This window comes from Stegodyphus dumicola, chromosome 3 (genome assembly GCF_044657685.1).
Source record: "Stegodyphus dumicola isolate Sdum_Otavi_A_Nest chromosome 3, ASM4465768v1".
Classification (NCBI taxonomy): domain Eukaryota; kingdom Metazoa; phylum Arthropoda; class Arachnida; order Araneae; family Eresidae; genus Stegodyphus; species Stegodyphus dumicola.
Genome location: NC_140770.1, coordinates 166878835 through 166904568, shown reverse-complemented (window position 1 = coordinate 166904568; position 25734 = coordinate 166878835). Strand labels below are relative to the sequence as shown.

General features: G+C 33.0%; 1 protein-coding gene across 1 annotated transcript in view; it reads right to left on the bottom strand.

Moving 5' to 3' along the window:
- Window positions 1–25734, bottom strand: part of LOC118184763 (arrestin homolog) — a 307654-nt gene that overhangs the window by 230004 nt on the left and 51916 nt on the right. Inside the window, exon 2 of the mRNA XM_085813588.1 lies at window positions 3065–3308. Within this exon, the coding sequence (XP_085669714.1) occupies window positions 3065–3308 (244 nt within the window). The remainder of the gene's footprint in view (window positions 1–3064; window positions 3309–25734) is intronic.

The following is a 25734-nucleotide window of genomic DNA, read 5'->3' as shown; positions in this document are numbered from 1 at the left end:
GTTACATCACACACGAATAAGTTAAAAACCTATTTTCTGTTCTATTAAGAAATTATTATTATGTGTATTAAGAAAAATCAACTGGTTCTTTACTTTGTTTAAAATTATATTACGCCGAACGAAATAAGGACAATGATAAATGGGTTCAGAATTAAAAATCCTTCTTCAAAGTTCCAGTGACTTAACCATTTCTGCAGGGGTAAAATATGTAGTAAACAATTTACGAACCTAAAAAAATACAATGTCCAATATTAAAAGATCTGTGAGCGTGCTGGTTTGATTGTACCCCATAAAGAAATCAAGAATAAATTTGAATAAAATCGGCTTTAGAAATCTTTCGATGAAATATCCAACTATTTAACAGTTTCTTCTGTAGAGAATTATATATTATAAAATTTGTCAACATCGAAAAATATCTAACAGACCCTATCTGTACTATTAAAATCTGTGTGCGTTTATCTGGCTGTTTTATTGTTTGCTTCTGGCATTTTATCCTCCTGAACGGAGGGGAGTTGAGTTTCGAAAAAAGTACCTCCGGATTTCAAAAATTCGTGGGAAGCCATTTTGACCATTGTCATTGTTGTAGGACTTTAATTAGCGGATATATTAATTAAAAACTCTGAAAATGCTAATTTTCCCACTCATGTTTCCGAGTGGCAACAGTCTAGAGCAGAGTTTCTTAATCTGTGGGTCGTGGGGGTCCCATGGGGGTCGTGGAACCTACAATAGGGAGTCACTAAAAATTTCAGCAGTTTTGATATTTTTTTTATCTTATTATACTATAATTATATATTTATATTATATAACTTATTATATTATAATAATTTTAGAATCGCCAAATGATTTTACACAATGTATCTGAAAATAGATAAAGGTAAGACAGTACAAAGGAAACGTTTCCACTCATTCCTTTTATAATACAAACGTTCATTTTACTTGTCTTGCTCGTCTGTTACTTATTAAAAATTTTCACATTGTTCTATGTTTTAAAATTAGAAATGAAAGTTAATGACCTGAAACTGCAGTACTGTACTACAGTAAAAGTGAAGAAATTGGTAGTTTCACTCACGGGTGTGTCGGATTTGCGCAATGCTTATGGGGGTCCTACAAAATTTTAGTAAAGATTATGGGGTCCTGAGGTCGCGAAAAAAATCTCAATGATAAAAAGGGGTCACGACTGAAAAAAGTTTAAGCTCTGATCTAGAGGGTTAGAAACAAAAATGCTTCATTTTGAAAAGTGTTGCCGCTTGTTTTCAAATCATAGTGTTTGTTAATCAAAAATTTGTAAGTTTTACAAAATATGAAATAAAAACAGCATTGCCAGATATTAAACATATTATTGTTATAGAAGGTCATATTCGGATGTTGAAGAAAGCACGTGATTTCATGTGACGTCATTGTATGTCGAAAATGTTTCGTTAATGGCTTATAAATAAACAGCTGCTGTTGGCAGGATAACTGACGCGGTATGTTATTGCCACTTAATTCTTTTATGCATGTTAACAAAATCTTGATGCATTACATTACATTTAAATAACGACGTCATATGTATTGCTACTTATTTCGATATTTTTAGTAGAGTTTGTAATTAAAATTGTTTTATATTCCCGTGCAATGCAGCACGAGATTTATTTGAAGAGAAAGCTACGCCGGAAAAATTAAAATACAGGAGCACGCGCATTTAACATTTTAATAAATAGATGTCTCGCAAATGTACTCTTTTGTTATCCAGAGAAATCGAGAAAATACCAGAATGTTTTCGTGCAGAATTAAAAAGCTTACAAAAGCCGGAACGAAACATTTCAATTCAGTTATTTAATTATTTCTTGTTGATTGTAGCGATTTCGCTGTTAGATCGGATTAGCTTTCTTTGTTTTGAATTGTGTTCATTTAACGTTTTAGAAGTTTAAAATATAATTACTGTGAGGTATCGCGATGTTGTACGAATATTTCTGAGAAAGTTTTAGCATTTTGTTTTATTTCTTGGCATAAGAATAAATTTTATTAACTTTTTATCGACTTGTGCATTCAATCCATTACGAACCCGTACGCACGCAACAGCATTAACCTGAAGTGTCAGAAGTTTTTGTTTCCTGGTTGAGCAGTAAAATAAATTTTACGAATTATTGTTGCTTGGAATGTACGAACTGATTTCATTCATAAGCCCGCCTGTCTTATATTAAGAGATGCTAAGTCTTGTAAAACGGTTCCTCTTTCTTTACCACTTGCCGTCATGGTGAATTAGAAGCACGTCCGTTTTGCAATACAGAGACCCACGGTTCGAATCTTAGCCTATGGCATTACTGATTTTTTTAACTTACTTGTTTGAAAAATTGTAAATTGTTTCAACAAGTGGTGTACGAACTAAAATGTGGTGGAGGATAATTCGTCACCGTCTGATTTAGCAGCTGGATCCCTTCCTTCCCAGCCGCTTTTTAAGCTTAGGAATGCAAGGAATTTTCTCTTCCCTTACCATGTATATTCGTGTTGTAACTGGAAGCACGTACGGCTGGCAATCCGGAGATCCGTAGTTCGAATCCTAGCAATGGCATTGTTGAATTTTTTTATCTATTCTGTTTCAAAAATCCTAAATTCATTGAACAAGTGGTGCCCAAACAAAAGGATTGTGGTGGATAATTCCTCACCGTCTTTTCTTACCTGCGTGGTGTAACTCGAAGCACGTCCGGCTGGCAATCGAGAGGTTCGTAGTTTGAATCCCGGTGATGGCACTGCTGATTTTTCTTTTATCTATAAGAACCTAATGACTCCCTAAACTTGCTGATCAATTTTGATTCCATAAGAGATTTCTGTCTGATAAAAAATACATATAAAGTTGAAAATATTTAAATACTTTTGAGAAAAAATGTTAATTTATCATAATGTTTTCAAAGTATTGATTTATCACGATGTTTTCAAAATGTTAATTTATCATGATTTTTTCAAAGTGTTAATTTATCACGATGTTTTCAAAATGTTAATTTATCACGATGTTTTCAAAATGTTAATTTATCATGATGTTTTTAAAATGTTAAACTTAATTTTAAGTAGAGGAAAGTAGTTAGACCTGTTCATAGTGTAGAATAGCCTCCGTGTAAAACTTGAGACCCATGACCTCTTCATCCTCCCTTCCATAACGGAAAGTTAGCACCACAAGAGCGAATATTTTACATGATTCTATCCTCGAAGATTCAGCCGTTAAGAGGACGACGCCATCTATGGGTCTCACATTACCCCCTTCTTCGACAATGAGCTCTCTCCGGCTGAGATACACAGTCAACATCCCATTCGGACTTTGTTTCTTCAACACCCTGCGGAGAAAAATGACTCTTAGTTTCACAGAAATATCCAAACCGTTTCAAATGCATATAATATTAAAACAAAATGGTAGAAATATCCCGAAAAGAAGTTTCTTAATTCGTGAAAATAAAAACTTTAAAAAAAAAAAATTCAGGTTTTAACGTTCGCACAAAAAGATTTGTTCAGGTTCTTACGCTCTTGCTGAGCTCGCAGTCTGCCAGTCAGCTCTTGCACTCTCCTGCTAACCCATTTTCTGTGTCCTTTTAGCTTTATTTTTAAGCAAAGTTATTTTCTCCCTTACGCCACATGCAGTTCAACAAAAACAGAAATTTTTAAAAGCTGCATAGCGGTATACATTTATAATTTCCGATGTAAGAATAAGTGATGGAATCTATTTTTATCCTTTTTCCAGGCTTTTCTGAGTTCATATCAATATTCAGTTTTCTCAGTAGATTTCTAAAGAATGCTTTTTGTTTTTTTATGCATTAACTTTATTTCTAAAATATCACTTTCTTTGCATTTAAGCCGTATAAAAATCAATTCAACAGTCAAAAATTGTCATGGAAATTGAAAAAATAATTCATGAGTTCCACAAAAATAATCACAAATTTCTTAAAGAGAATTGCCAAATTCAGTTCTCAAAAACAATCATAAATCTCATAAAATCTTTATAATAAAATAAATTTCTCATAAAAAGAAATGAAGGTAAAAACATTTGATTATGGTAACACAAATTAAGAAGAATTTTCACATTAATAATGTATACAATCATAAAAATCATAAAATATTTATAATAAAATAAATTTCTCATAAAAATAATTCATTGAACAAGGTAAAAACATTATGCTAACACAAATTAAGAAGAACCAGTTTTTCACATTAATAATGTATAATTCGGCATTTCGCCGTACAGCACGTTTTTCTCATTGAAACAGTAAATTAGATTTTGTTTTTAAAATATCAACCAAAAGCGATAGTTTACTTAAAACTCGTCTCCATTTAAAACAGGGAATCGCCGGAACGTCATGTGCTATTTAAAAAAATAGATGCTTGCAAATAACAATGTCTTAAAGCACAATTAAAAGATATTTTCATGTTCTGTGTTTAGCAGCGGCAAAAATAGAAAAAAAAATTGAAAAAAAGAGAAGAAAAAAAATCTGAAAACTCTCAGATTTTACATTGCGCCCAAAACAGAGTTTTTATTAACGTTTCGTGTGTTACCTTTATTTATTAAATATGATGTTTTTCACACTTAAACCGTAAAATTCGATTCAACAGCAGTATCACAAAGTAGTTTAAAAAGAGCGTATCTTTAGAATTTCCAATACATAGTAATAGTAACAATACACAGCTGCAGATAAAAATGTTTTTTTTTTTTTTTTTCTGTACTAAGTTGCGATTGCTCGCTTTGAAATCGTTGAGTTTGTTAATAAAAAATTCGTTAAAGTGTAACAAAATATGAAACAGATAATAAAGCAAATTCCAAGTACCAAATATGGGCATCCAGATACCCATATTCGAGTGAAGGACTACGTTATTCAAAATCTGATGTCTCTAGGTGCCGCTGTTTTTTCACAATGAGAGAAATATACATGCAGTCATGCAGCTGGCAATGAGTTCGAAAATGTTAAAATTTATATTTAAAAATATACTAAAAGGTTAGAATATATATTTAAATAATTCTCCTGTGCCAAACCCAGAAATTACTTTAACAAAATTTAATAAGTTAGAATTTATGTTTACAGAATTCTCGTGAGCTCGCTGCGAAAACTATAATAAAATTTATTAAGTTATTTTAAAGATTTTAGTAATTAGAAATACATGCCCAGGAGTTATATTTATGAAAATATATGTGAAATATTTATGATATATGTACCATTTATATTTATGATATATATATCATTATTTAATTTCATTAAATATAATGCAGGGCTCTAATATTTGGTGGCAGCAATTTGAAAAGTGAAATGCTATTTTATAGTGGACGACGCAAAAAGCCAAATTGCTCCTTTGGGCTAATAAATAATATTTGCTTCTTAAACAAAACTAACGAACACATCATTCGGATGAAGACTTCAGTTTCACTTTCAAATATAATTTCGTTAATGCATAACATTGTGTCTCATAGAAAGAAGGAGTCTTATACTAGGTATGGATTTTCCTGAAAAATAAGCTATTTTGAAAACATTCTCAATTTTCAAGAAAAAACATTGAAAATCTTATTCAGTCTTTTCAACACTTCAGTATCAAAGAAACGCCGTTCAAACAGATAGAGACAAATGTTTTTTATATCATCTACATGTATTATTTCAGAAGAAGATATCGAAGAATTCAAAGGGAAAAAAACAAAGGAACTATGTCTATTCTTTTCTTTTCATAACAATAGATGCCGCTACACAAATGAATATGCTTCCAGGTGTTATTCTTCAACCGGAACACAGCTTTAGCTTTTCCTGGCGTAGTACCCATTTTCACTATAATGTCATTATATTTAGAGATCACATTCTGTAAGTACATTGAGCTTTGCAGAAGAGAATGCGTAAATAAAGTTGTATGACAATACATCCAATATGATGCTGCTACCCTCAGTGGTCGCTAAGAATAGATTTTAAGCTGAGTTAATGTAGTCTTTATTTTGACTCGTAACTATTTACTCATTTGAGCGAATAACTGCCAGTTTTTTCTCTCTGTGCAGATAATTATCTCTGTATAGAAAATATAGATAAATATTTGCGCTGTTCTGTAAGAATGATGAAATGCTTTTCTGTTCACAAGAAATATTTATATTACGTATGTATTTAAAAGCTGTGACTTTACAAATGTTTGTAATTTAGTTAATAACTTGTAAGGCTTTTACGTTAATTAACCAGTTATTATGATTTTGAGCTGTACTTTGACTGTAGTGCACAATTACTATGATCATGAACTGTACTATAATTCCTCCTTTTCGTATTCCTCAGCAGAATGCAAATTAGCTATTAGAGTAAAGAATCTTACGCAGCAAGAGAGAGTCTTCTGGCAGTCGCTCTACGCTGTTAGAAATTTGCCAGTTCTTTCTAAAAGTGATTAGCTCGTCTTTTGCACTCTATCTTAGCCGAGACTTACTCGGCGGTAAAAATAGTTGCGCCGACTTGTATGTTTATGTTATTAAATGTAAAAATATAAAAATGTAAAAATGAAAAAAATTATGTTATTAAATTTGATTACGTTATCAACGCTTAAATTTGTTGGAACGTCATTGTTTAACTTTTTTAGGTTTACACAGGTTTTTGAATCTTCTCACGAAGATTTGTATTTAAACAGCATTTATTAGCTAAATTTAGAAAGCTAGCTAGTCTCAAGCTAGTCTCTGAACTCTACTACTCAGCTACTGAATTCAGCATACTCAAGATACTCTCCACGACAGACTGCTGCGTACAGGCACGGTGTTTACAGCTTTTGACCTGCCTTCGAGAACATTCTCGGGAGAACCGGCCAAAATTCGTTCTAGAATCATCTTGCTTTGTCTATGGCGTATGTCCAATTTTGTCGCCAAATGGGCGATTTTGCGTCAAATCTGGCAACCTTAAGCCTGTTTTGCGGGAAAGCTATCTTATCGCAGTTGGGCATTTTGAAACTGTATCATTTACTGTTACATTCTTGTTTCGATTATCCTAGCCATATGCGTAACAATTATTATAAAATTATACTAATGAGTTAGCGTGAAGCAGGCTGATAAGACTCAATAAATCCAATAATGGCATATTTAATATTATAATATGAATTCGTTGCTCATATTCTGATTCTGGAAGGCATAAACTGAAATTATATTTAGATAGGGAGGAATTTATTGTGTGCATATCTAATAATGCAGAAATATTAAATTTCCTAGGATTTAAGCAGTAGCTGCATCCATTTATGTAAACACATTAGTTTACATTAATCTTGAACACTGCTCCATTTATAATTATAATTTCTTTGTTATACTTATTAATTACTTTGTAATTAATAAGTATAACAAAGTATTAATTACTTTGTAATTAATAACTAACTTTGTAATTAAAGATTTACGTTTCCTCTTAGTTCCTTAAACTTTCTCCATATATCTTTAATTCAGTAAATAAAATAAAATAAAAAGTTGGCAATTCAATGTTTTGCCTTCAAAAACGTTTTTCTGTTAAATGCTTTCTTAAATCAGTGGTCTCAGATTGGATGCTTGCGGGCCAAATGTTACCCGCAAAGCAATTTTACCCGATCCGCTAATACATTTCTCATAAATAAATTAAAATTTTTATCATAATTTGAATAAAATGTTTAAGATTTTATTGATTTGATGTCCAACTTTACATTACTTTCTTTACCAAAAAGAACGTAAATAATGCCCCTGAAAATCTACAAATGAAACTACAAGGTATGCCTCACAGTGTAATTAATTTAAACTGTGATGCAAATCTTATTCAAAGATCTGATGGTATAAATTTGATTTACTTTTATTTGTACTTGTCAAAAGATAAATATCCTCAGTTACGAATTTTTGCAGTCAGAATAATCGCTTTGTTTGGGAGCACATTTACATGTGAACACTTTTTTCCAGACTTATCGGGATAATAGTTAGTGACTCTGTCTGCCATACCGAAGGGCTTGGGTTCGAATATCGGAGAAGGCATGAAAGTTTATAAATGTATAGTGCGGCATGGGGACACTCTAAATATGCGGTGAGTAAAAAGTCCTCTGGAGAGGTTAATGGTAGGAGAAGAGGTGTGGAAGATCCTTGGATCCGTCCCTTCGTGGTGTTCTCCATCAAAATTGGCGGGGGGGGGTGCGAACTGAGCAAAATCGTATTGTCACACCTGTATGCTGCTTAAGGCTTTTGCCGATGACAAGCACAATCTTGCAATCCTTGCCATGATGAATTTCGTGAACTTGTGCTGATGTTACTGTCTGACAAGCCACAACACGCAGTTCCTTTTTGAGTAGTTGAAAATTAATAAGAAAAGAACCATATTGCCGATCAATATCTATATTCATAATAAAGCACTTTCTAATAATTTTTTTCTATAAGGTTGCAAACTTTATTAAAATTAAAATGTACCTGAAATGTTTTTGTACCGGAAAGTTGCAGTAAAAAATATAAAGAAGTTTCTAATTATTTACGGACAAATGTACGTATACTTTCCGTATGTTTCGTAGAAAAATGTATTAAATAAAAAAGAGAGAATAGGTTGTTATTATTTATTCTTAAATTTTATTCCTTTTGTTAAATTTCTGTCATTTATTTATTTTGATAAAAGTAAATTATTTAGTGGTTACTTCAATATGTTTAATTTATATGAATTAATTTCAGTCTGAAAATTTAATATTTAGCTGTCAGTACGCTAGAATTTTGAAGCGTAACCAAAAGAAATTTCTTGCAGAGACTCTAAATAAAAAATAAAAATAAATCTGATTTTTTTCCTTGCTACATAAATATTACTGTTTAAATATGTTTGTATACTAATATGTAGTAAAACGATTTTAGCTAATTAAAAAGTTTTATTTTGTTGAAGGAAAAGTCTTTTAATATTTTAAAATGTCTGATCCGATAGCTGCTTTTAGATCGTGCATTAAGTCGACGGGAAACTTGATTTTGAAACATTGGCTTAGTTTATAATTTTCGTGGAGCGAAATTAATCTTAAACTGAACATTCAACCTAACGGCTAACTACAGATTTGACTTAATCTGTTTGCGACAATAGTTTAACTGTTTCTTTTAATGTTCTTCACTGACTACGCAAAGCACAATCCAAAGTAAAACTAAATAACGATTTATTTAGGGCAGCCATTCTTGGTGAGTTTATGACTGAAATGACAATATAGACTAAAACGTTTGTTTTAATGTGTAATTAACGTTCTACGATTAAGCTAATTGCATCTGGTCGCCAGTATTCAATTATTTACAAAGTAGGTTCTCAGTTAAAAATTAAAACCTTGGCCGATAACATTATCTCTAAATTCGTAAAGCATTTACCAGTGGTCAAGCCACCAAAATGGGATAGTGGATGGTGACGCTGACGGCTCGGGTTCGAATCTCGAAGAAGGTCATAGATACTTGTAAGTGCGCATTGGTGTCCAAATTCTCAAGACACCCAGATGGGATAGTAGTTAGTGACGTAAATGACCCGGGTTCGAATGTTGGAGAAGACATAGATGTCCGTAAGCGTACAGTGTCTGCACAATAAAGGAGTGCTCCAAATACTCTTTGATACTTTGTTGATTATTCTGGCATGCAGCGGGGGATGCACTACTCCTGCTCTTTCTAGATTCCTGAATGAGCCCTCTTAGTGCCTGACATATGTAAAAGTCCAAAAAATGAAGCTTCTCCAGTTGAGATAAGCTTGTAAAAGAAAAAGAAGTGAAGCCCTGAGCAGCAAGCTATATTTGCGGCAGCTACAGAAGGACAGGGAATAGGGAAAAGCTGTTCGGAACACATAAACTCCAAATACACGCCAAGCTGAAATCCTTTTGAGAGGTTGCTGCTTAGAAATGACGGGTGGAACATCCCTTTGTTATTATTTACTTGAGTGTGTTGTTATCAACTAGTGAGTTTGCATTTCATTGAAAATTAAATTAGTATTCGTGGAATTGCTGAGCCAGGTTGTTAGGCTTTTAGTTTAATTAACTATTGTTGTCCATGTGCAATAAGTATAAGTTAACTTGGTTTAGTTCTGTACTGTAAGTGGAGGTTTAAATTAAACCTTTAATTCTTTTACATTGCTATGCTTATTGAGTAAATTTGTAATTTTGTAAGGATGGGACAGAAAATTCATCCAGCAGTCTAGAGAACGAAATGCACACGGTACATAGTTCACACCAAAATAGTTTAACGTTATATCATAATTAATGTTTTCGTATCTGCGGCTTAATGTGCTTTTGACGTGTAATGAATTTATTTTCGTACACTTGTAATAAATGTTAAATTTGTGACTGAGGCGGTTCTTCTAAACTTATTGCAGAAACTACTTTCATAAAACTTCAAAGTTAGAATTTATATTTAGATAAATGTCATGAACTTTCTACACAGATCGCCTACAAAAAATTCCAGTTAGACCTCATCTTTAGGGAATTTTCATAAGCTTAAGGCATAAACTACTTTCATAAAATCCAAAATTAGGATTTTATATTTAATCCATTCTTGTCAGCTTATTGCAGAAACTGCTCATATACCATTAAAATGAATTTATATTTAGAGAATTTTCGTGAACTTACTGCAGAAACTACCTTCAGAGAACTTCAGAGAATTCAAACGTTAGAACTAATATTTAAAGAATTCTCATGATCTTAAAGCAGAAACTACCTTATATTTAGGCAATTCCTTATTGCAGAAACTACTTCTATAAAATTAAAAAATTAGAATTTATATTTAGAGAAATCTCTTGAACTTGCTGCAGAAACTACATTTAGGAAATTCAAAAGTTATAACTTATAGTTATGGAATTTTTCTGAGCTCAATACAGAAACTACTTTCATAAAATTCAAAAGTGTTAGAATTTATATTTAAAGAATTCTCTCATGCTTACCGCAGAAACTACTTTATAAAATTCAAAAGTTAGAACTCACATTTAGAAAATTCTCACGAACTTACTGCAGAAACTACTTTCATAAATTCAAAAGTTAGAATTTACACTCATGTCCATAAATTAAGGATAATGCAAAATCAGGCAAAAAAAGAGTTAGAAGCAAAACAAATTTGACTTATTTGTAAAGCTTATTTATTAAACAAAAGGTAAAGAACAAAAAAGATGGTATATGTTTGATATGATTAAAAAATTAGCGATTTTTTCTCCCTGGAGCAAATTACAAAAAAAAAACCTATTTACGAAAAACCAATATTACATGGTTGGTACGATTGTTAATACATTGTATGTCTCCCAGACGACGCAATACAGTCCGTACAACGCCTAAGCATGCTGAGTATTAAATTATCGATCTGATCTTGAGGGAAATTACACCACTCAAAAAGCAATGCTCTCCGAATTTCCGGTAGACATGTAGGAGGAGGTTGACGGGCTGCAATTCGTCGGCCAAGCATGTCCCACACGTGCTCTACTGGATTCAAGTCCGTCGAGAATGCTGGCCAGCCCATACGGGTGATATCCTCCGATTGAAGGCATTCGCTTACGATGTTTGTACGGTGACGATGGGTGTTGTCATCCATAAACACAAATTGTGCGCCCATGGCGCCCCGAAACAAACGTACATGTTGTTCTAGAATGACGTCCCTATAGATTTGGCTTGCCATGGTTCCAATTTGAACATGCAGGTGAGTTCTGGAACCCAGAATAATTCCACCCCAAACGAGCACTCCTGCACCACCGTAACGGTGTCGTTCAATGATGTATTCTTGGTGGTAACGGATACCTGGAGCTCTCCATATGAAAGTCCGGCGAGAATCAGACTGCAAGCTAAACCTGGACTCGTCGGAAAACATCACACAAGCCCACTGTTGCGGTGTCCACAATGCATGCTCTCTACTCCAGGCTAACCGCAGGCGACAGTGAGTTGCAGTAAGTGGAACGCATCTGACAGGTCTACGAGCATATAGACCAATCTGCCCTAAGCGTCTGTACACGGTCTGCCTTGAAATTGTCGTATCAGTGGCCGAAGAGAGCTGACTAGACAGGTCTGAGGCTGTGCTCCGCCTGTTTCTTTTGGCAGTAACTGCCAAATACCGGTCCTCATTTGGCGTTGTAACTCATTTGGGGTTGTAACATTTGGCGTTGTGCTGTGCGACCTGTGCTGTAACGTCTACTCACATTACCATCATCTTGGAATCGTTGCCAAAGCCTGGAGATGACACTCTGGGCAATTCCAAGTTCGTCTGATACTTCTAGTTGGGTACGCCCACATTCTAGACGGCCGATAATTCTACCACGTAAAAAATCATCTAAATGCGTCCTTTGTGTCATAACTATTCTGTTATTGCACTGAAACGCTTATAAAGCGCCTGCGAACAATTTTACTTCTTTGCCTGTATTCCTTATATATCACTCTCTTACACTCTCGTCATTGTGAAGTACCATCGGTGTCATCTGGTTACTTCGTGAAATTTGCATATGATTCTTGAAGATGTGTGTAGTGTTTTACAGGTGATATATTTATTTTAGAGTTCGATTTCCGCGTGACTCCGAATTATCCTTAATTTATGAATATTAGTGTATATTTAGATAACTTTCCTCAGGCCACAGCAGAAACTACTTTCATGAAATTCAAAGGTTAGAATTTACATTTAAATAATTCTCCTGTGCCAAATCCAGAAATTATTTTAACAAAATTCAAAAGTTAGAATTTATATTTAGAGAATTATCGTGAGCTCGCTGTGGAAACTACTTTAATAAAATTCATTAAGGATTTTAGTAATTAGAAATACATGTCCAGGATCAATATTTATTAAAATAAAGTATTAACATTTTAGCACAGTTTGCATAATAATAGCTGTCTTTTACCAAGACTAAAAATCTATAGTGTCATCTACGATTTTGGAAACTTGACGCTTCGGAGCCGAAGACGGTGATGCTCTGCAGATGTTGTTAATAGCTTGAAAAGCACCTTGAAAAAAGGTGCCTGTACCCTAAAAAGCTCAGAGCTACGTCTCAAAGTCCGGAATTAGCACTCTCAGCTGTACTTGTTTAAATATTTCCAAGGGAAACAAAGTGAAAAATAAAAGTGAACTCGATATAGATACTTCAAAAATAGTTGCATATTAAGAGGGAAAACCGCACTGTAACTGTTATACTAAAACCATGACTATTCTATTATTTCATCAGATGGGGTTTTTGCACAGATGGGGTTTTTTGTGAGTTAAGAGAAATCAGGAAAACGTAATTCTCTTCTCAAAAGATTTATTTTGGTCGATCAAAGCTCAACTGTCACCCTTTCAAAAATATTCACTTCAATTTTACCCTGGAAAATTATTTCTCTTCAAGAAAAAACTCATTGAAGTTATATTTATAACAAAGATATGGATTTTTCATTCATGGGTTTCGAGGTAGTTTTAATTTTGCAAGTACAACAACATTCTGTACATATTTTAATTTTAATCTTTCATTCCCTGTTTAAATTTAAAAGTTTTTATATGTTAGAAAAATGGAAAAGGCTTCGTTATTTTAACTAAATTGAATAAATTTACTTACAATAACGAAAAAGTAAATTGAATAAATTTTGCTGAAAAAACAATTTATAGTTTTCCTTTATCTGATTTGCTAACTATTGTGCAAATACTTTACGTAAAACCTTACCACAAGGTCGAATAATTTAAGCAAACAAGACTAGGAAAAGAAAACTGTACTACGAAATACACATTTTTATCTTCTTATTCTCTTTTATTACTTCTTTAGAAACTGTTACAAAGTCCACTTTAATTAATACGTTATTTTTATATTAAATCTTTCCAGTGATTCTATTTTCCGTCTGCTTTCCGTCCTTTTAATGTAAAAAGTCAACTTAGATTAATTTATGTAAAAAGTGTTGATTGTGGTCTGCCATGAGGTTGTGCTGATTCTTGGTGAGTTTTAAACTTTTGACTGTGGTTGTAATTAAAACTCCCGTTAGAGTAAACACTCAGTTTTTTTCTCTGATTTGATATGTGTATGTAAATAATTGAAATAATGTTGCATTACCAGCCCTCAAGAAGTGAATGTTAAGTTTCTGTTAAATAAATCAGTTTTTGTAACTTGAATCCGAAGGTGTTTAATAGCCTTTACGTTTGTTGTAATCAAGCAAATTGCAATCAAGGACTTTGTTGCAACTGATATTAGATTCTAAGTTAAAGACAGGACGAGAATATGTCTGATGAATAGAAAGGTTACCAGCATGCAGACTTAAGTGCAGTTAGGATGTAATTTCACATAATGATAACTATAGTTTTTGCCCTTTTTATATACAGGTCTTCCAAAAATCTATCTGCTGTGTAAAAAACACAGTTACGAGTCTTTTAGAAATACGCCATCATTTAGTTTCTTAAATTTATAAAATTTTAGGCAATTTCTTTCTAAAAACCTTTCCTAAGACAATATACAGTAGATGATGCTGTAAATTTCTGTAAATGTTTTAAAATCCTCTTGACTGCATCGTTATTGTTGTGTATTGTTAGCCCAAAGAAGCAATTTACACAGAAGGGCTATTAATTCCGTTTAGGCATTTTGCATTGATTCGCTGTAAACGGCGAATCACTTTTTAAATTGTTGCCACCAAATATTAGAGCCCTTTATTATATTTAAAGAAATTAAATAATGAAGAATATGCATAAATGTATGTATGTTTCTCACATTGTGATAGAACAATGGTACCTAGAGCCACTAAAACTTGAATAATGTACGTCTCCACCCGTATATGGGCATCTGGAAGCCCAAATTTGGAATTCGTTTTATTATCTATTCCTTACATTGTAAAGCATTTATGAGTTTTTGATTAAGAAACTCAACGATTTAAAATCAAGCAATGGCAACACTCTACGAAAAAAAAAACTTTTTATCTCCCGCGCGCGAGACTGTGTATCGGAAATTTTAAACTTATGCTGTTTTAAATATTTTGTGATATTGCTGTTGAACTGAATTTTATGGTTTAAGGGCGAAGAACATGATATTTAATAAATAAAGGTAGTATGGAAAACGTTAAAAAAGTCCCTCTGTCGTAATATAAAATCTGAAAGCTTTCAAGTTTTCTTTCTTTCTTTCATTTTTTCATTTAGGGTAATATTTTTGGGGTTTAATTTGTGGGTAATTTGATTTGTAACCACGTGTATTTTTATATGAATATTTATTTGGTATTTCTGTTCTGAATTCAACATTGTTTAAATTGTTAAAATAACTCAACTGGAACACGAAACGCTTGTTGATGAATTCCGTTAATACAATTATTTAATCTTTAATTCCTATTAAGCTACTAGATTAATTATTTTCTCCTTGGTGCATTAATTATCATGTCCATTTTTAAAAGAAGAGCTGTGCTCATGTAAATGTATTTGCAAACAAAGCGGTTATTTTTAGTGAAGAAATTTAAAACTGAGATAATTTATTTTTTGGTAAATACATATAAAAGTCAATGCAATCTTTAGCTTTAAATATTTGAATAAAATTTATATTAATTACACTATAAACTGAATACTTCCATTTATGGACTTTCTCGAGCGTTATTGATCTCTTTTTTAATAGAAATGGAAATAATTTAAACACGGATTTTAAATAATTAAAACTTTGAAGCGTCTTTCCAGATCGAATAATAGTGTTTCGCTGGTATTTCATGGGTTTTTGTTGATTTTCTGATGTTCATTTTTAATGTAAATAATGTAGACACGGATTTCAAGTAATTAAAAGTGTGAAATCTTTGCAGAAAATAAATAACTGAAACGTGTTCCCGGACCGCATAATATCGTTTCGCTTGCGTTTCGTAGGCTTTTACGGATTTTCTAAAGCGTTACTCATGTTTATTTTTAATGGAAATGGAAATAACGTTAATACGGACTTCCAGTAACTAATATCTTATAATCTTTGCAACAAATACGTAATATAGAGGTCTTCGCAGGTGCATAAGAATGTTCTACGATATATAAATGATTTCAAACACGTCAGTTTGAAATGATTGATTATTTTACATTTTGCGTCCATGTTTTAACTAAACACGAGTTTTAATAGAAGAGATTAATATTCATCACACCGAACAGATGGGCCGCTTCTAGCCATTTTTTATCACTTGGCGGTAAACACGCTGTGCTTCTGTTATCTCTAGCTGCCATCGAAATTACATCTGTTACATACATTAACAAATTATAAACCAAGTTATACTTTCAACAAGGACGGTTAGAGTTGAATTTGCTTCTTCAACCGAATAAAGCCATCAGTATCCAACCCGCAATGGAGAAGATAAAGTCTTCAACAAAACTGTGGGGCAGATTCTTTTAGACTTCAAATAATATTTCAGCACAAAAGCTGGCATTGTTTAACACACCAAAAAATGAAGTTATTTAAACAAGCTATATGGCATATTTCAAATAAAAGTATAATATTAACATCTATAGACTCTAATTTTAAATTTTCGTATATTTATTTTGAAAGGCTTATAGAGACATTAGGTATTTTTTTAAAGCAGGAGAGATGGAAAATGAGCAATGCCCTCGCCGGGACTCGAACCTCGGACCTCTCGAATACGCACCTAGTGTGCTGACCATTACACCACGAAGGCATGCTAAGAAGGCGGGAGAAATACCTTATATACTCCCCCCCTTTTCAATGGTAATTAGGGATTAGGGGACCCAATCGCCAAATCCTGGTGGTGGATCATATTATATAATTATCATCCACTACCTTTTTTTTTTAATTCGGGCTCCACTGTAAATATATTAGGTATTTTTTTAAAGCAGGAGACGCGAAAAATGAACAGTGCCCTCGTCGGGACTCGAATCTCTGACCTCTGGAATATGGGCCAAGTGTGCTGACCACTATACCACAAAGGTATGCTAAGAAGGCGGGAGAAATACTTTATAACACTAAACTATTATTTAAATTATCTGCAAAGAAAATCAGATTCAAATTGTTGAGTGGGTTATGATCCTTCAGAAGTCTAACAAGATAGAATATAATATCCATAAAAAGAAAGAAAATCTGAAAGAATTCATATTTTTAACGTTTTACCAGAAGCTTTGTTAAGGTTTTATATGCGCAAGTTGAGCATCGCAGGTTACTAATATGTTTTCGAATTCATTCTTGCTAACACAGTTTTTTTTTTCTTCTTTTTAGCTTTATTATAAAGCATCGCTTACTTAGCACTTACGCCGCATACAATTCAGGAACGGAATAACAAAATATTTAAAAACAGCATACTTTTAGAATTCTCCATAGAGGGCTAGGGATTGCTATACATTTTTAAATACGCTATATTATTATAATACACTTGTAGAGACATTAGGTTATTTCGAAGCAGGAGAGATGAAAAGTGAGCAATGCCCTCGCCGGGACTCGAACCACGGACCTCTCGAATACGCGTCGAGCGTGCTGATCACTACACCACGAAGGCATGCTAAGAAGGCTCGAGAAATACTTTAAACACTTTATTATTTCTAATACATTTTAACGTTTATACTTTTGTGTGCTTTTATAATGCGCTATATTATTTCTTAGAAAACAAAATGCTCTAGCAGTCAGCCGCCTAAAAATGTCATGGTAAAAAAGAAAAAAAAGAATTTAATATTTCTAGTTAGACATATTATTTAAATGCATTTCTATTTAAATCAATCAGATTAAAAAACAGAAAAAATATTTTTAAGGATTACGTTTCTTTCTTTTCTATCACTGAAAACAAGGAAGGAGTTGCTAGTGAAACTTCCTGAGAAAATCATATTGTTGTTGCTGTTATTGTTACTTATCTCACTTTTCTGACAGTAGTATTTCTGACGACCCCACAAAATTCATTTTGACTTTACTCATCACCCCCAATTTTTAAGAAAAGCTTCCCCGAAGGAACAGATCTGAGGGTCTCCCACCACTCTACCCTTAACCACAGCCTCGCGAAAGGACTTTCGGCTGGCCGCATATTTAAAAATCTCCCCATGCCGCACAGATACTATATATTTACAAACATTTATGCCTTCTGCGGGATTCGAAACTGGGGACTTCGGTTCGGCAGTCAGCGTCGCTAACCACAATCCCATTTCGGCGGCAAGCAAATCGTACTACATAATAGTAGTACTAATAATAACGCAAAATTAACAATGTAGGTGAGTACGAATTTAAGACACTACCGAAAAAAACATTCCCTGACACTGTGATTTTAACACCTAACTGTCCTTAAAATATTAATAACAACGCACATGATTTTCAGCATCTCATTTCTGGCGTGTGATTTGCTAGTCAGTAACAGAAAGATTAAATCTGAAGTGGAGATAATAAGTGTTCTGTTTTAGGCGGTGGCAACACATTGCTTTCATATAACCGAATTTAGGGTGTAAAATTGAAAGCTAAATATCTTATATTTTGCCGAATGGTAACAGTCTCGTGCTCTGGAGATAAAAATATTATATTTCTAAATGTGTTGCCACTTCTTGCTTTCAAATCACTGATTGTGCTAAACAAAAATGCATTCAATTTGTACAAAACATAAAATAAATGAAAATCAAAAGTCAAATTTGGGCTTCGAAGTGGCTATGCTCGGATGGAGAATTATGTGTATTAAAAAATCGACGTTCTAGGTGCCGACTCCTTTCCAGAATACGAGGAACATATATAGATACTTCATTATTTATTTTTTTAAACAATACATCGCGATAACATTTTCTAGCATCAGTTCGGTGTTGGTGCATTTAATTATGGCAAATTACACTACGGCTATCTGCCTAAGGGGAGGGACGCCTTCGTGGAGGACTTTCTAAAGGAAACTGGCTCGTATACACGTTACACATGGCGAAAACCACGAAAACGCCCATGCAGCCAGCCCGTTCGCGGGATTCGAACCTCGGACCGAACTACCAGTGTTCAGCGACTTTACCGCTCGGCCACTGATGTTCAGCGACTTACCGCTCGGCCGCTGGTAGGTCCCTAGCATCAGTTCGAAAAATTATTCAAGCAAAAGCTAGTAGCAACTCTGGTGCTGATAACTGTCATTCAAAGTACAGGCAACCCAAAACTGGTCTATTATGGGATGTAATATTTAAGTTTAACGTTGTGTAATATCTGTATTAGTATTATAACAGAGGATCTAAATCTCTTCAGAAATCAACAATCTTCGTTTTGCGCAGAATTAAGTTAAACGCGCTGAATAATAGAAACGTGTGACCAAAATAAATACAGAAAGAAACAGATTTTAAAATAAAGTAAAAAAACAATTTTAGTTTGACGAAATTTTTGAATGAAACTCTATCCATTTCGTCTGCGGTCAAACATAGATCTCTTTTCTTCAGAAGCAAAAAGTATACTTACAGCTACGTTTACCTTTTGCTTAAGCATTTTAAAGAATTATGCTTTCATTTATGAAATCAATTTTATTTAACTTATTTCAGAAATACCAAAGTGATTTCTAAAGTACCTAATGTTAGAATAAGCTAGCGGTACGATATTTACTTAAGTACCTAATGATTCGAAATTTATTTAATGAAACCTAAAGATAATAAATTTATTTAAAAGTATCTAATGATAATACATTTATTTAAAAGTAACTAAACTATTATTTAAAAATAATAATAGTAATTTCGTTAAAAGTCCGAATTATAAGTAGTCAATGATGATAAATTTATTTAAAATTACTTAAAATGTTTCGAAATTTATTTAATGAAACCTAATGATAATAAATTTATTTAAAAGTATCTAATGATAATAAATTTATTTAAAAGTACCTAACGATAATAATTTATTCAAAAGTCCTAATGATACATACACAATGATGATAAATTTAATTAAAAGTACTTAATGATTTGAAATTTATTTAAAGAAACCTAACGATAACAAATTTATTTCAAAGTACCTAATGATAGCATTTATTCCAAAGTGCCTAATGAGGATAAATATGTTTAAAAGTATTTAATGATTCGAAATTTATTTAATGATGCCGCGGTGGACTTACTGCTAAGGCAGATAAATAGCTTTCAAACTTTTCGCCGTTATAAATAACTTGCGCTTTACACACTTTCAACAAGTCTTGATTTTATTCAGACATTATGTTACATATACTGGGAGCGACTATTTTCGAATAAAAATACGGCATAAAAGAAAAGAAAAAAATAAAGTCTTATCGATAATTAAATTAAGAAAACCTTGAAAACTCGACCTCTTTCAACAGCAAATGTAGAAAAATAAACACTTCAAATGTGGCTTACGAGAATGATAAATGCATACTGAGAAATGGATTACATTAGTGAAAGATACCATTCATTAAAAAAAAGTTAAACACTTTTTTTAAACAACGTCTCTAACTCGTACCGAAGGGCACGGGTTTGAATCCCGGAGAAGAAATGAATATTTGTAATTGTATAGCGGTTGAGCGGCTTGAGGACACTAAATATGCGATGAGTCGAACGTTCTGTCGAGAGAAGAGGGGTGGGAGACTTTCGGACCCCCCCCCTGAAGGGTTCTCTTTCAAAACTGAGGTTGGAACTGAGCAAAGTTGTACTGTCACCTGTATGATGTCCAAGGCTCTGGTCAACGACAGGAGACTTCTTGACACGATTTCGTGGGCTTGCTCTGATAAGCGAGATTAATCACAACAACAACACTCTTTAATGTGAAACAAAGTACCAGTGTAACTTACGCTTTGTAAATATTTAAAAATCTAGCATACATTCACGGATCACTGAAGTTTGAAAAGATATTTTTAAGGACAAGCATCTTTTAATTAAAGCCATCATGTTATAACTATTATCAGTGACGGTTTTTGCCTCTTTTTAACGAAGCATGCCATAGATATAGCTTATTACTTTAAAATAGACACTTCTAGGTCATAGTGACCTTGCCCTCATTAACGAAAGCAACACGTGTCGTCAACCGAGAACAGAAGAAATTAGACGATTTTAGCAAATTAGCAAATTCGACTTTTTCGAGAGCCCTCTTTAGTATGGCTATAAATCATGATTTACAGGATGAAACGCCCTTAAAATGCCTGTTCTAAAATGCCTGTTCTTAAAATGCCTGTAACGGACAATATTAACCAAGTATTTTGTAGCTACCGGTCTACAGCTATTATATTGTTTGGTTAACTGATCATGACAAAGTACGCGAAGGCTATATGTTTAAAAAAGAGGAATTTTCCAAGAAGAATGTCTTTTCTTCCCACTTTACACATGGGGAAATGTGTAACGTGCCTGATATTCACCACACAGGAGAAACTTCATATAGTTAGTCCTTCGCAAGAAATGGCACACGAGTAAAAGTGCTCTTATGCAATGTTTTCATCCGGCTGAAAACCAGTTATTATTATCCGGTTATGAGAAAGTGACTAGATTCATGTATGACATTTTTGCGTAAAATGATACTGTTTACATATCGCGTTTAACCACGTAGGGCTGTATAACATATCACCCACAAAAACCACGAAATAAATCTGCGCTATTATTTGAGTTCAGAGTCATATGAAATTAACTTTTATTATTTGTGAGGAATGTTTAAAAATCCAGTATAGCTTTACTTGTGAAAGTTTAAGCGCACATATGAGTGTCGATTATTTCATTTATAAGGTATTTCTCTCGCTTTCTTAGCATGCCTTTGTAGTTTAGAGGTCAACATGCTCGGCGCATATTCGAGAGGCCCGTAGTTCGAGTCCCGGCGAAGGCGCTGCTCATTTTTTACATCTCCTGTTTCCAAAAAATCATAATGACTCTACAGTGGCGCCCGATCTAAAAAGAGTGGTGGATGATGATTCTCTAGCCCCCAAAATTTGGCGATTGGGTTCCCGTGTTCTCAGTCGCTCTTTAAAATTGGGAGTATATATAAGGTATTTCTTCCGCCTGCTTAGCATGCCTTCGTGGTGTAGTGGTCAGCATGCTCTGCGCGTATTCGAGAGGTCCGTGATTCGAGTCCCGTCGAAGGCACTGCTCATTTTTCATCTCTCTTGCTTCGAAATAACCTAATGTTTCTACATATTGATCAACGTATTAGATCTTATCTTAGTACAGCTCTTGATCATTTTCCTTCAGTGAATAATAAATTCCGATTTAATCCGATCCTTCAGCCATCTGTCTTTAGTCAGCTTGTAGAGTCATTAGGTTTGTCTAAAAGGAACATAAAAATGTACAACGTCCTTGCTAGGATTCATACTCTAGACCTTCCGATTACTAGCCGGGTTTGCTTCCTATTACGCGGGGAAGGCACGCGGGAAGGAGAGAGAAAATGCGATGCAAACTTAGTTAAATGAGTTTCACCGGTAGCGAAGTGGGTATGAGCGTTGAATACTGGTAATTCGGCCCGGGTTGGAATCCAGGTGAACAGGCTAACTACATGGGTGTTTTCAATTTAATGAGCTAGGTTTCCTTAGAAAGTATTCCACGAAGGCATACGTTCCATTTAGACATATATTTGCCTTGCGCTTTGTCAGTTCCAAATAACCTAATGTAAGCTATGTTCTTGATGATAAGAGTATGAGAGAAAGGGCTAAAAAGGATTTCTTGATCTTATTACTGTCAGAGGATTGAGAGACTGTTTAAGAAGCCAGAGGAGTATTTTCTTTTTTTTAGCCCCCCCCGAAAAAAAGGGGGCCTTAGACCTAAGGGCTATTAGCCTCAGAATGGCATTTTGCGCCGTTTCACATTCTGCGTTGATTCACTTTTCCAACTGTTGCCACCAAATGTCATCGCTATGTATTATATTTAAAGAAACTAAGTAATGAAAAATCTGCTTGAATGAATAAATTTTTCTTGCATTGTGAAAAAAAAAACGGTACCTAGAGACATCTAACTTCAAATAACGTAGTCCTCCAGCCGAAAACGGGCACTCGGAAGCCCGAATTTTTAATTTCGAATTTGTTTTATTATTTATTTCAAATTCTGTAAAACTTTAACGAATTTTTGATTAACAAACGGCTACTCTAAAGATATCTGGGAATTCTAAAGATACGCTGTTTTGCTGTTTTTAAATACTTTGTGATATTGCTGTTGAATTGAATTTGATGTGGTTTAAGTGCGCAGAAAATTGTATTTAATAAATAAAGGTGAGACACAAAATTTGGGAGTAATCTTTCAGATTTCTTTTTTTTCCTTTCCTTCAAAGATTTTCAAACAACACGAAATAAATTTTGAGGTTTATACTGCTTTTGCTTCCGTTGAAGCATGATTTATCACAACCCAATCGATATTATGTGGATAACAAGTGTCGTGCAATACATGCCTTTGCTTGAATAAATTTATTTTAATGATCTGATACAAGCAACACGGCTTGTCCTGAAACTACTGTTTCTGATTCAATAAAGTTATTTTAGTAAAACTGACATAAGTAATATGGCTACGGTAGACGACAATTAAATGAAACAGAAAAAGAAATAAATAGAATATATATATGTATGTAATGATAGCACAAATTTTGGAAGCATTGAAATACGAACGCTGATACATAAATGGGTAGAAATACTAATTGCGTAGATACTTGATGCTTAGAACGTCCATAAAAGTTTGAAGAAGAAGCAATCGAGCCGGATTAAATTCCTTTTTTTTATTTAAATTCTTATTTTGTGGCAACAATTCATTTGGCACTCGACTCGTGCCTATTAAAAAACATTTACAATTTTGATATTGTTGCCATAGAAGCGAATATAGCAGCACACACATGATTGCAGAAAGACGTCTGGTCAAGAGGAAAGAACAAGCAAAAGTGACGCATCAGTTCATAGAAAGAAGGGAGGGAGTCAAAAGTTTCAATTTTTAGTTTTGGTTTACAATTCGGTGATTAGTCAAGATGCATCTGCATTAAGGGTTACGTAAGATCGCATGATTAATTTGAATGACGCAGTTTAGACTTACAGCGCTATTTTTAGGACAGAGCGATGAAATTTCCAAATGAAATAAAAAGTATAAGAGTTTATAGTGAATTAAATTTAGAAGTTTGCTTTTATATTTTTTATCTTATATATATAAATATATATATATATATAGAGAGAGAGAGAGCGATTACCATTATTAGAATTTGATAAATGCAATTTACCTGACTGAGAATCATCGAGAAGAATTTGTAAAGAAAAAGGATCTCTGAAAGGGAGATATAAATAAGCGCTTTCTTCCGTTTGCATTTTTATACACTTTACGAACGCTGTGAGTATATTTTACAGAGTATTTACAATTCCAACAAGAGTTACTCCGTTCGATTAAGGAACCTGTTAATATTTTAAAAGTAGCAGCATTCAGAAGATAAGGCTGACTAAAATTGCAAGTTTAAATTTAGTTAGCTATTAAAGTACACTTGCTTAATCTTTCTGTGCTTAAGACATATCCCCGTCTTCGCATTTACTAAAAATCTTAGCTAAATAAGAATACAACTAAGAGGCAAAATTTAACGAAAAGGTTTATTAAAATTTATGTCTTGCGGTATGACTAAATTTAATAAAAGCAAGCCACTAATATTTATTAGGTCTCAGAAACTGAAATATTTAAATACGTAGCACACCAGAAGAGTCACTAATCCGGTTCCAGTTACCGCGTTTTTCAGTCTGCTTGCGAACAAATGTACACTGCGTAATAAACAAAATGGGACAGTTGCATATCTTCTATTCTATTGAGCCGATTGACGAAATTCCTCTTGCGTTTTTCATGACTCGAAAGCGCAACTTAGGATATGTATCAGATTTATATATAATATTGCTGAAATATAGGTATTTTGACACAAAATCGGACTTTTTCTGAAATGACATGCCAATTGTTTTCCGATTCTAGTAACACTTAAATTATGCCAAACTGCAGAGTTTTGTAAAAATCGCATGAGTAGTTTTTAAAAAATTAGCTCTCAAAATTTTAGCTCCTCAGTGTTAATTAAATTTGGTATATATTTAATAATGTCGCTTTTTTAATTAAACATATTTGATTCTTCCTTTTACATTTCGAAATTTAGGTTCATTCCAAATAAAATTCTTCCATTTTTTATAATTTATTTTAAAAATTTGTATTTTAAAATAATTTTTATAAATTTCTAGAAAAACATTTTGAATTATACCCTATAAAAGTTTTACCATCATCTTAAAGTAAACATATACATTTCTAAGAAAACCTGCAAAAAATTACAGTTTTTTATTTAAAACTAGCAGCTTCGCTGCCAACCTTCGTCTGGCTTTTAAATGTACCGGAAAAATGGCTGAAGGGAAAACCAAACGTTAAATTTAAAAGCTGCCTAGAATTTTACTCTGCAGAACAACTTCATAAAAAAAAAGTTATTACGTATAACAAAATTACAATCAAATAAGCAATATCCCTTAATACAAATATTAATTATCCTACCAAATAAATTAACCAACTTCCCTTTGCAAAACCTTAAGAACTCAAGAGGTATAAAGGAGGTTAAAAACTTTGTTTCCTAAAAAAATCACTCAAAACTTTTCAATATCTTAAAAACAGTGAAATGAGCAATAAATAACATAAAAGAATACAAAAAACAAAAAATTCTGAAAATCAAAGTATAATTAATCATATTTTGTCTTATATTTTTAAGAGAAAAAAATTACAATGAAATAAGCTATATCCCTTAATACAATAAAAAATTAATAAAAAATTAACCAAACTTCCGTTGAAGGAAAAAAAATCATGTAAAACTTTTCAATATCTTACAAACAGTGAAATAAACAAAAAATAACATGAAAAAAAACTAAAAAAAAATATTCCGCTCAGAATTTTACTCTGCAGGACAAATTTATCAAAAAAAATATCAATAAAAATATATAAAAAAAATGACAATGAAATATGCCAATCTCTTAAAAACAGTGACATAAGAATTACGATGAAAAATTGTTGCCAAAACCATATTTTTAAAA